Raw genomic sequence first — 13,131 nt, 5'->3', positions numbered from 1 at the left:
GTTAATAAAGATTCAACAAAAAGGTCATCAAGCTTGAATTTGTATAAAACATCACAAAGAATACCAGAACTACTTAAATGATATGTCTAAACAAAATGAAACGTCCATTTCCAAATTGAAAAGTATATCCCGCCAAATTAAGTTTAAAAAAAAAACTAAATTTCAAGAACATAAAAGAGTTTGAAAAAGATCAAAATGATGTCCAATATCTAAAATCAAATAATAGGTTCCAATAGCTTCAACTGGAGTTTTGAGTTGGTTTCCTATGAAGGCAAACTTTTCATTTGTACTTGTGGTTTGGATCTTAAGGAATCCCTGCATCGTACTTGAAACATGAGTGGTACAACCAAAATTAATCCGCCAGGTATTATAAGGAAGTTTAGCCAAATTTGATTCGAAACATACTAAAGTACCAGGCTTACTTTTCCTTTCAAACGATGCCTTACATTTCAGCCAATCTTTCTTAAAGTGTCCAGATTTTTTACAAAAATGGCACTTTACATTCTTAAATCCCGGTTCTAGATTTGAGCAAATTCCTTATTTATCTTTGATGCTCCATGCATACTTTTTCCACAATTCTTTTTGTAGGTTTCTTTCTGGCTCCTTTCTAGCCCATAGGATTAACTGAGTGAATTCCTTATTTCTTATGCCTTACTTCCTCCTAACTGAGTATACTTTACAGTTCGTTTACAATCCACTTATCTTTAATAGTATTTTAATTAATTTGGAATGGACTATATTCAGTAGGCAAGGAATTAATGATAAATTGCACAAGGAAACTTACACTCACTTTCATTCCCATGGACTTTAGTTTTGCTACTATATGTATCATCTCAGTGAGATGCTAATGCAATAGTACGTGAACCATCAAACTTCATAATGGTCAAAGTACCATTAATGTCCCAACAAGAGACTTATCAGCTAATTGAGACTAAGAACGCTCTCCAACAAAATTCATAAATTCCTTAGCACTTTCAGTTTTAGGAATTGTGGACTGGAAGTTGTTTGCTGCAATCATTTGCCATTAAATTTCCAGACCATGTTGTTTGGTTTAAGAATTTCCCATCAGAACTCTTATTATTGCTCTCGAAGTTGAATTAATTAATGGAAATGTTAAAGATACAAAAGGAAGACAGAATGAATTATAACATCGTAGTACTAATAAATTATTGTCTTTTTCGTCTTACACCGTACGGTGTAGTAGCTATCTTGCTTTTGTTTTATTTTGTCTGTTTAAATAGCAATGCTCTTAATTAATTTTCTATTCTCTGCTTTCTCTGCAGGTTATGTTGGCTATTGAGTTGGCTAGTGGTATATATGGCTAGAGAGTTTGGATTTGAATCCTTTTAACTTAAAAACAAATTAAATTCTAGTTTAATTGATTATTAATTGGATTAAATTTTCTTCTCTGACTAGGGAAAGGCAACTTTTTTGGGGAAAAAAAAGAATTAAGGATAGGTAAATTTCAAATTAATTTTTTTCCCTACTTCATTTAGGATTTCAATACAGGGGGCCAGCTAACTAAAACTGCTTGAGAGTAAGCTAAGCTTGGATTGAACTTAAATTCTATGTTTAGCCGATCTGGGTTGAATATTATGCTCATAAACTTTCACGATTTTGAACTTTGGGGGGGGGGGGGGGGCCGCAAATTTCAGGATCATAATTTTCTTTTATTATTCTTGGAAGCAAAAGATTTTTGAAGATTAACTACAAAGAGAGTATCAGATTGGTTTTCCTTCCAACCAACGGCTGTAGAAATCCAAAGATTCTCTCGGCTTGTATTCCGGTACTGTGTGTCCTGCTCCCTGAATGCACCCAATTTTCATATTTATATTATTTATTTATTTAATAAATAAACTCAAAATCAAAACTATGATCAATCTGAACAAAATAATACCATTTTTGTAATAAAAAAAATATTAATTGATATAATTACCTTGATGGTGAGAAAAGTGAGGTTATGATCATATCCTTGTAAATATCCAGCAACTTGATCATTTGAAGTCCAGGGTCTCCATTCATCCAGAGTTTTATATCCAAGTGAACTTGTCCATGCTTGGCTTCCAGTGTAAGGAACACACATATCATGATCACCACTGCCAAATTAAATTCAATTAATCAATAATTTCACTAAAGATTATGAAACGCAGATATCTATCTACATATTTTAAAATGCGTGAATTTAAAGTTACTTATATGCACACCTGTAAATAAGGGCTCGAAAACCTTGCATGGTTAAATTCTTGTGGTAAGGGATCATACTTCCAGTATCATGACTATAATCGAGGTTGTCTGAGCATAACTCCCATGCACCAGTCGCACTCTCCTGCATGTAATTAATTAATAATAATAAATATCATGAAATATTCTATCTATTAATTTCCTTCTTTATGTAAACATATAGAGAGATAGAGTAATTAGCTATTATTTATGCTATAATAATATAATAATAATAATACCGGTGCTGCATGGATTGCTTTCCTCACTTCTGCATTGTTCAGCCATGTTCTTGCGACTTCATCATCCTGCAATTAATGGGAAATATCAAGCCTTTAACAATTAACTAAATAATTATAAAAACTTCCATGTTGTTTAATAAACTAATTATCTCCTTTTTTATGTTTTAAAAGTGATCAAAACTCTCATGCCTTTCAACAATAATGACTGTTAATTTCAAATTTTTTGTCTTTTACGATTTTACCCCTGATGTGGTGAAACCCACCACGGATGAATAAAAATTTGCCTGAGATGTTGAAACCACTATTGATCAATAAAATTTCAAGAGATAAAACGGTAAAAGACGAAAAAGAAAAAAAAATAGTTAAAAGTTAACGATTCTTTTAACGGCATGGGAGTTTTGATAGATTTTGGAACATGAAAAAAGATCGAGAAATGATTTATATACTGACAAACAATAGAGACTATTTTTTTATTTTTTCATTTTCTTCAAAATTAAAGAGGAAATATATATTCAGAAAATTTAACTTACAGTGCATGGAACATAACCATGGAGGGCATTGGAATCAGAATCGGCATTGGCATTATTGAGCACATTGGCTTGATAATCTCTCAAAATCTCAGGCCAAGTAGGAACATGACCTTCTCTCACTGGCGCTCTAAAAGGCCATGCACGTCCAAATATTCTTTTTCTCACTGGCATTGGCTTCTCTGTTTGACCTAATTCTTGAAAACTCTTTGGAACATTACTGTTACCATTCTTTTTTCTCTCGTTGATTCCATTTCCATTCTTCTCATTTGGGCTATGAAAGCATGGCTCGAGGATGTCATAAATGTTAATATCATTGACAAGCTGTAAATATAGATAAAAAAAATAGATATGTTATCAATTAATGAAGCAATATTCATGTCCATAATTGATGAATTTTAAAAATCTTATGAAGAGTAATAATTTGGGGGAAAAAAAAGATAAAATGTTTGCTCACTAGATCAATCTTTGATAACATCGTGGAACAGCTTCCATTGTTTTCGTCTATTTGATAAAACTTGCCTTTACAAGCAGCTTTTGTTTCCTGCATGCAAAAAACAGCTGTACGTTAGTTTTTCTTGTTTTCGGGAAAAAAAAAAAGTATATATCAATTTTTTAAAGAGTAGAAGGGTGGGTAAAGCCTATATTAATTTTTATCCCCTTACCTCCCATAAGATTTGAACTCGAATGGTCTGCTAACTAAAACTACTTGGCCAAATCGTTGAGGCAATTGCATATAATAAATTGAAATTACAGAAATTATTTTGAAAAATAAAAAAGCAGTCCTAAGAGACTTTCATTAATACCTACAATTTACCGTTTTTATTTAACAAAACGTTTCTAAAACACAACTTAAGCGCCGCGGGGGGGGGGGGGGGGGGGGAACAAGACAAAAACAGAAATTCAAATAGCAAAAAAGTTATATATCAAAAATGACCTCAAAAATTTTATCTGAAATAAGGCTCATGCCATGCGTAAATGGGACGAGAGCATTGCCATCAAATTCTTCGTCTGTAACTCCATTTCCAACCATGTAACCCTGCATCAAACACATTCATTGATTCTAATAAATTTAATTCATGTGCTTCCACACATACATTTTTCATTCTCGAAATGTCAATATTAATATAAAAAAAATTAGCAGTAGTCGAGGGTATGGCAATTGTTGCCTCGAGCACATACACACACATTAATAGATAAATGCATATTAACAACCTTTGATGATTTTATTTAAGATAATGGATTAAGATTCTCTCTTAATCTAAGTTTTTATTAGAGTAAATATTTGAAGAGGATTCTTATCCATAATTGTCACATTAATACGAAGTGGATAATAGATTTGTCGTACCATAGTGATTGTTACACACTTATATACAACGTACCTTGAAATTGATGACAGGCTTTTCACCAGATTTAATTCCTACAGGAAACCCTAGAGTTACTACCACATTTTCAAAATGTCAATTCACTGATATCGTATGGTATTACATATCACATTAATTACCATTGACTATTTGAGCAGAAAGAGTTGGAACATAAACTCCAGCATACGATTCCCCGGAAACGAAAAATGGATTCGAAACAAACTCTGGGAATTCTTGGAACCACTGCATGTTTTTTCACAGAAAGAAGATTAATTGTCAAGGAAAAAAATCAAAAACAAAAAAAAAGAAGATTAATTATACATGTATTAATTGAATTTTAATAGTTTAATTAATTTGTTTACGAATTAAGAATTCTGATCTCCGAACTAATTAAGAATTCGAATTACCTTGAGGAGAAATTTTTGTGTGTCAGAGGCTGTCTGTTTGTCACCGGTTATATATAAACTTGTGTTTTTAGAATAAGAGAATCCAACGCCAGCAGGAGAGTCCAAGTATAATACGTTAGAAACCTGAAAGACCAAGTAAACATTTTAACAAATATGTTAAATACAAATGTCGCTATAAATGCTACTATAGAATATATATTTGTGCAGTCTAGTATGTTTAGTGTTGTACTTTTTTTTAGCCACAACTATTGGGAAAACAAGCTCTAATTATGGAATAAAAATATATAAAATTTTGGTAAATATGACTAGTCCGAACGTCTGACTATGGTCCGAAAGTCTTTATATTATATTAGACGTATAGTTTATTATTTATGATTCATTTTAATTCAACGATGAGCTGAAAAATAGGACATAAATAAACTTCAATGATCGCCAACATTATATTGTTTCATCACCTTAGACCAGCTATAAGGATTGAGATGCAAAATCGGCATACGACCTTTTGACTTTCCTGCTTCGAAATTGAATGGACCTGTTGGAATCATCAGATGAGAAATTATCTCTTGTTAATTAATTTCTCCCTTCAAAAGAAAAAAATTTAATTCCAAATTAAAAAATTACAAATTAATAAATAATTTCTAAGTTTTATAGAATTAGATGTAAGCATGTAATTATTATTATTTGTTTTTTCCTATTGGTGATGATTGAAGACGAGAAGCAAATTTCCTGAACTAGGGTTATTACCATATGCATGACGGAGTTCTAATCCTCGTGCATATCATAATATTAACTGCCATATGTACATATTTTTATTTAATAATTAGGTAAGCTCTATAATCGCAATTATTTTATTAATAAATTATAGATCGACCATCATGGTAATATTTCTAAACTACAACAATCTTTTTATTTTATTATTATTTTAAACAAAAAGGATAAGAGCTACAGATTAGAGAGCACAATTATGCATAATTATTGATGTGATATGTGTGTGTGCGTGTGTAGAAAGAGACAGTCTGTATGCGTTACCATGTTCATAGATCAAACCATCAAGGCTAGAGCAACCAGGTCCACCATTAAGCCATAAAACGACAGGATCTTTTGACGGGTTTCTCTCAGAAACAACGAAGTAGTAAAAAAGATTCTTTTCAGTTTTTGCACTGTCTACTATTGTTACATACCTACAGAAAGTAAAAAAACAAAAAATCAAAAGAAATCCCATAAAATACTCAACTTGTAACCATATAATACTTTTTAGTAAAAAAAGCCCCACAAAATATTTAACAAATTACTAAGATGTTTTTGAATAATGAGAATTTTGAATTTGAATAATGAGAATTTTAAATTTTGGTAAAGAAAATGAGATCATCCTTGTCAAATTAATAGTTTTATATAATTAATTATATTTTTAAGGAACAATAATTAATCCCAGGGGCTTGCTGTGTCGTAAATAACCCAGGAAACTTTCTTGGACTAACCACTTATGTTCGGAATTTGGGAGATAAGGCTGTGGCTAAAAGTTCAATTTCGACTTTGTTAACACCTCTTATCATTAAAGGAAAAAAAAAATTATATTTTTCAGGATATTATTAAAAAAATTACTCACCCAGAGTAGTGTTTCGAAGGGAGAGAGCCATGGAATCCGGGAAGTTGAGAGACCAAAGCACTTTCAGGAGCTGCTCCGATGAGCGCAACATTCACAAGCAAACAAATTGATGCAACAAAGAAGAAGATTTTATCAATGGCAGCCATGGCCATTTTGGAAATTAAATTAACTACAGAGAACAATAACAAAGAGAAACAAATGTTTTGTGAAACAGAAACCTGGCGATGTGGAGCTTTTATATTTGTAATTTTGTGGGGACGTGAGATATTATTTAAGAGAGAGATTAAAAGGAAAGATTTTATTTAATTTGCTTAAATAGTACTAGCTATTTACAAAATACAAAATCCATGCACTCAAATTTTGAGTAACAAACGGAAGGACGAGAGAAAAAGTTGGCATTGTTGTGGCATGAAAAGGTAAAAGTAACATGCACACAACTTAATTATATATTTAATTTAGTCTCAAACACATATGGTAGTCCATCTATAGTAATTGTATTAAACCCAAAAAAAAAAACCAAAGAAAAGCTAAATATTGAAAAAAGAGAAAAAATAATTTGACTTTTTAGGGAAATAGAAGTGTAAAATTATAGTAGAACCGCTGTATTTTCTCAGGTGTTTTTTGCTTTAAAAATAAAATAAGAATTAGGAAAGAGAAAAAATTATGAGGGCGTGATAACCAAAGATGATGTGTACGTTACTTTAAAAAGAAAAAGAAAAAGGCAAAAAAAACACCAATGAATGTTCATGAATTGAATCGTAAAAGAGAATTCAGGAAAGGTACAAATTAATATTCAAGGGTTTCTGACTAAGTAGATTGAGTTGCCAAATTGTCATTTTTATCTTTTCTTATCTCTTTCATTAGTATAGTAAGTACAAAAATATTATCCATTATTATTTCCATATTATGTATAATACTATAATTGTAATTAATAATATTTAGTGAGTTATTTTTGTGTATGCATGCGAATTAAAGAAAAAAGGAATTTCCTTTGGATACGTACATTCAAAATATGGAAATGGTCAACACTTTAGAAATCAAATAATTAAACACTAAGTTGTAATATGGCCTAAAACCAACACACATAAAATGAAAAGTATCGACAGCACAACACCAGTCGGCTAATAATTCTTACAATTAGTTATTTGCTTTAAGTTTTTTAAGTAGATGAGATATGAAGAGTTTCCCTTTGAACCAATTTTGAGTGATTTATGTATCTTGAAAGCGAAGTTGCCAAAGTTGGGTAACTTTAACATTTTCTTAAAGATCGCCAAAGAAATTATTTTTTTCTCTGATTTAGTAAATTCTCTAATATCGATCGAATCTTTCATTTACTTTTTAGATTTTTTATTTTGTGAATTGTACTTGTTATTTCCCTCTAGTAGTTTAATAGACAATCAATAAATTTTTCACATGAAAAAGAACAGTGATATTATAATGATTTGGTGAAATAATCATGGAGAGACCCTAATACTATTAAAAATAGTTACACAAGCCTCATCTTTAAACAAATTTTGGGGATTAGGATTCTCTCCTGATCTGATCATGTCCTGAGTAAATAACTCAATTGCTGATTGGTAGTTAATAAATAAAAAAATAAAAGAAGTTGAATCTTACCCATACACTACTACTAAAAGACACATGACAAAAGATCTTAAAAAACTTAGAAGAGATTAGATCAGGAGAGGATCCTTTTCCAAATTTTGGATCTATTTGACCATCTCTAGACATAAAATTAAGGGTTTGTGTGTCTCCCAAAAAAAAAAAAAAGTTTGACCATTGACCATTGAAAAACGACTAATTATAAAAAAAAATTGTATAATTTCATGCTCAGAAGTAGAGATGGCAAAATCCAAATTCGGATCCGGATGTATGTGCATCTAGACTCGGATCCGCATTGATATTTTCGTATCCAAATTTGCATCCAAATCCACAAAAAAAAAAAAAAGGATCTGGATGAGGGTAATATCCGCATGGATTGCGGACGGATATTCTAGATATTCAAATCTGCGTAAATTAAAATTCAACAATTTAAAATATAATTTAAAATTCAATAATTTACCTAATAATATTCAAATAAATTCCAATGATAATTCCACAATTAACAATTTAATACCTAAAATAACATACAACACCATATATTCATGAATAAAAATACAGCAATATAAATCAAACATAAAAAATAACATAAATACAAGTCTAACACCACCACAATCACAAATAAAATGATAAAAACGCTACAAATTCACATAAAATAATGTTGATTCCGATATATTTTTTTAATTTAATTTAACTTATATATCTTTTAATTAATCCTATTGTGTTTTTTCATTTAACTTATATATTCTTCATTTAATTTTAATTTAATAAATAATTTAATTAAAAAACAATGCGGATTCGCATATATTTGCATCCAAATCCAAATTCAAACCTGCACAGATTCTAAATTTTAGCATCTAGATCCGCATTTTTTAATGTGAGGATCTGAATTTTTTCAAGTTTTACATCTTTTAAATCTTTTTAGATCTGTGGGACCCAAATTTTTTTGCCATCCTTACTCAGAAGGCAGGTTCCTAGTGGCATTAGACTTTTAAGAAACAGATCAGTCCTCTTCATTAGGGGAGTGCGCAATGAGCACTATCTTTTTTATTTATCTACTCATGAATAAGCAGAACAAACACAAGGAAACAAGCAGCAAGAGCTTTCTGGGTCGTCTCAGCCCTTATTTATTCACCCTTATCCAAAAACCCAAAAAAAAAAGATCGAGCTGAGATTTTTCTTTTTTGCGCCCAAAGGATTTACTTGTTACTAATATAGTCTAGTCGTTGCTCTTATTTAGAACTGTTGTTTACACAGATAAACCTTTTCTTTTGGATCTTATTAACCAAAGAGATACGACTTTGCACAAGAGTTAACTCAACAGTAATCAAGAATCCCTAGGAAATCCAAAGAATAGTCTCCTATGTTTGCCAAATGTCCGGTCAATTATTCCTTCGGTAAAGCTTTCCATTCTTCCAAGTGATGAAGCAATCTAAGAATTCTTAATTGGCTAATTGTAAATAACCCCAGGACTATGGAACAAAGGATTATCCGAACCTACACCGAGGTATTGACAGTGATTCTCGAATATCGCAAAACAAATTATTCATCCTTGTCTCCGTCTCTGTCTACTAAATCGAATCCAATCAAAGCAGTTCGTCCACCTAAACCAGTAAGCCCTCAAGCGGATCCCACATTAGCCCTAAGATGTTAGTCTATAACCAAAAAAGTAATGCTTGAGCTTGAAAAGCTTTTGGGCCAGTGGAACCCTGACCATTTCACATGGTTAGACCAAGACTAAGATGTTAACATATATGTTTCCATAATATTGATTTTGATGATAACAAACAAGATTAAGAATGATTAATCTTTTAAGCTCAAATTATTTAATATTCTTTTTAAATAAATCATTATTTTCACATTATAAATGTTTTGTATTTAATGGAAAAATGATTTTATGAAATTGATTGTTTTTATTCTTTTTAAATAAATCATTATTTTCACATTATAAATGTTTCATATTTAATGGAAAAATGATTTTATGAAATTGGTTGTTTTTCAAAGTTTATGGTTTAATTGAAACATTTTGAAAACTTTGAAATAAACAAGTATTGCTTGAAATTTTGGTGAAGGACTTATTTGAAAAGTGTCATAGCATTTTGGGCTATAACATAATTTCAAAAAGTTTTGGGATTAATAAAGCATTATTTAGAAATTCTGAAATTGGACTTATTTGTAAAGTTTCATAACGTTTTGGGTTATAGTACAGTTTTGTAAAATTTTGGGGTCAAACTATAATTTCAGAAAAAAGTGCACTGTGCAGGTTACTGTAGCAATCACTGTAGCAAACGACTAACCATTTATTTAAAAACGGCTAACCGTTTATTTAAAAAAAAAGGCTAACCAATAATTTCCAGAAAGCATGTTCTGCAAAGTATTGTTAAAATAATGATTCTGGAAACTTACGGTGAACCGTTTACTGAAAACGGTTAACCGATTATTTCCAGATTGCTAACCTTGAACCGTTTAGTAAGAACGGTTAAACCAAATTTGTTTTGCAGGTTTCTGGAAATTAACGGCGAAAGGGTAAGCCTAAACGGCTAACCGTTTATTTGAAATTTGGCCCAACGGTAACTTTGACCAAACGAAACGGTTAACCGTTTATGGTTAACGGCGAACCGTTTTCTGTCCGACAGTTTGTAATGGCTAGATTTTCAGCTCCAAATATAAATAAGCTCATTCAAATTCAAAGAATATTGGATCACAACACAATCATTGAGCTTATATTCGAGAATACAATCTTCATTGAGCTTTAAACACATTCTCTCTTCATCTATTCACACATTGGGCATTGATTTGTAATCTTAAATATTGTGTGAGAGAAAAACAATTTGTAATCTTCTACTTTGAGTGATTGTAAGTGTTGGGATACACTTGGGTTAAGAGATTGAGGATAATCTCTTGTTGTAAAGGTCCATTGACACCTTGGAAGTCAATTGTAAGCGTTTGAAGCCTTGGAAGGCTAGCTTAGTGAAATCCTCAAGCCCGGTGAGCTTGGAGGCGTGGACGTAGGCGGGGATTGCCGAACCACGTAAAAATCTTTGTGTTTGTTTTCTCTTCCCTTACTCTTTTAATATTGTGTATGATTGAATTTATTGTTTTCAATTTGATTAAGGCATTAGATTGAATTGCTGTGTGGTTTGACTAGGATAATTTTTAAAAATCCAATTCACCCCCCCTCTTGGGTTGAACACTTGTATTTCATAAGACTCATTTCCATTAGTAAATGGCCAAGAGGCGACCAAGTGGAGTGGCACAAGATCTACCTTTTGGCTTATGTCGAGACATTGATTCCTTCACACAACGGTGAAGTGAGACCAAGTCCATGAACTTATTATCTTAGGTCAGAATAAGTTGATAGGATCCCCCTTTTATGCCCCCATGAGTCAGAATACTTAAGAAAAAGTAGAATATTTGATCGACGAACAGAAGATTTTTTGAAGAAACAACACAAGCTCTCGAAGGAAGTTACTTGAGATTTCAAATAATGAGGAGGACGAGGAGGAGGTCATTGTAGGGATGGCAATGGATCGGATCTGACCCAAGATCCATTTGATCCAAATCCAATCAGATCTGATTTGGGTTAGTCTAAAATAGATCTAGATTAGATTTGGATATCGATGTGCGGATCTACAACGGATTTGGAGTAGATCTGGATCTATCTTAATATCTAGATCCATATCCATATCTACCTATCTTTCAATTTTATTTTATTTTAAAATTTTCTTTAACAATTATGTAATTATAAATGATAATAAATTTCATTTATAACATATTAGTGGTATTTATCATGTATTTAAATATCTTAAAACTTAAATATTAATTTTGTAAATTTAAATAATAATAATAAAATAAAAATTTAAATAATAATAGGATAATTGTCAATTTATTTTATTATATTGACCAAATAACTTTTGAGAAATATTTTAATTTCTCCCATACACTAGCACGTATCATCTCAAAATTGACTTTCCAAATTGTCCTTGAAAGGAGGCATCTGAAAACAATTAAAGGAAGCATATATATATCAAAATCTGATGACTTTCATTCGCTGAAAAACGCACCGCACTGAGAATAAGAAGAATCCGATGGATCATACATAGCACAGGCATCATCCTCAGAAGCGGAGCCTAGGGCTGCGCTTTCCCTCTCAATCTGAACCGGCTGAAGTCAACTTCGTCGACCCTTATATATATATATTGAAGTCGACACTTCAGTTTGCCCTAATTTCTTTCAATTATTAATTTTTTAGGTCAACTTAACGTCAGCCTTGCTCCAATAAAAAAAGAATTCAATGACAGCCTCTTTCTTTCTCTTTATTCTACTCTCGCTTCTTTACTCTGTTTGAATGCTTGGATTAGTCCTTTAATTGCCAGGGAAGTCTTTAAAGTTCATTTTTTTCTATTATTTTCTCATAACCTTATTCATGTTGTGTAATCACTAATCAGTGGTGACTATCCACATAATTTAATTAAATAATATTGAATTAGGCATATGGAAATCATCAAATTACGATTAGTTTTCCATGTGGATTAGCTTTTATTTGAATATATCTTAAATTCTGACACTTGATTTCATTAATAAAGGATCCATGTGAATGAAGATTAAATGAGAAGAATTCGATTATTTATTTAATTTATGCTCCTAATTTTATATATTCATTTACAAATAATTTTATTATTTACTTGTCTAATATTGATGTGTAATAATATTTTTTTTCAGTGACATAGACGCTTAATATTTTTGGTTATTTCTTCAATTAGGTGAAATATGGATTTTTGTCCTAATTTACCATAGTCATAAAATGATGATAATGACGGGCATGATGCTGTTGAAGTAATTGAACCATCAAATGGGATGGAGTTGAATTCGACCTCACCAATTCCTAGTGATGAACTTGTTGTTAGTAAAAAATTGAAGTCTGTTGTGTGGAATCAATTTTCGAGGCAAAAGATTAATGGAAAATTGAAAGTTGTTTGTAACCAATGCAATGGAAAGTTAGTTGCAGGAGGTGGAACGAACCATTTACATAAGCACTTGCTTAGATGCCCATGACGTAAGCAACCAACAATCAAGAATGTTATGTTGAATGCTACTGTAAATAAAGGGAAAGTCCAAGTTGGGGCATTTTCTTTTGATCATGACACTTCAACAAGAGAGCTTGCAAAT

At 31.3% G+C, this 13,131-nt stretch overlaps 1 protein-coding gene across 1 annotated transcript; it reads right to left on the bottom strand.

Moving 5' to 3' along the window:
• Positions 1–1,649: 1,649 nt before the first annotated feature.
• On the bottom strand, positions 1,650–6,564 carry LOC102625631 (serine carboxypeptidase-like 20). The gene is made up of 13 exons (XM_006480452.3): positions 6,364–6,564; positions 5,787–5,938; positions 5,213–5,289; positions 4,758–4,880; positions 4,491–4,593; positions 4,369–4,406; positions 3,924–4,025; positions 3,444–3,530; positions 2,990–3,310; positions 2,460–2,525; positions 2,205–2,326; positions 1,937–2,096; positions 1,650–1,805 (listed from the first exon to the last, which is right to left on the bottom strand). The coding sequence occupies exons 1-13, from the start codon at positions 6,513–6,515 to the stop codon at positions 1,722–1,724; spliced, it is 1,587 nt and encodes a 528-aa protein (XP_006480515.1). The 5' UTR covers positions 6,516–6,564; the 3' UTR covers positions 1,650–1,721.
• Between the last annotated feature and the right edge of the window lie 6,567 nt (positions 6,565–13,131).

Source organism: Citrus sinensis, chromosome 6 (genome assembly GCF_022201045.2).
Source record: "Citrus sinensis cultivar Valencia sweet orange chromosome 6, DVS_A1.0, whole genome shotgun sequence".
NCBI lineage: Eukaryota > Viridiplantae > Streptophyta > Magnoliopsida > Sapindales > Rutaceae > Citrus > Citrus sinensis.
This window is presented reverse-complemented; position numbering and strand designations above follow the sequence as displayed.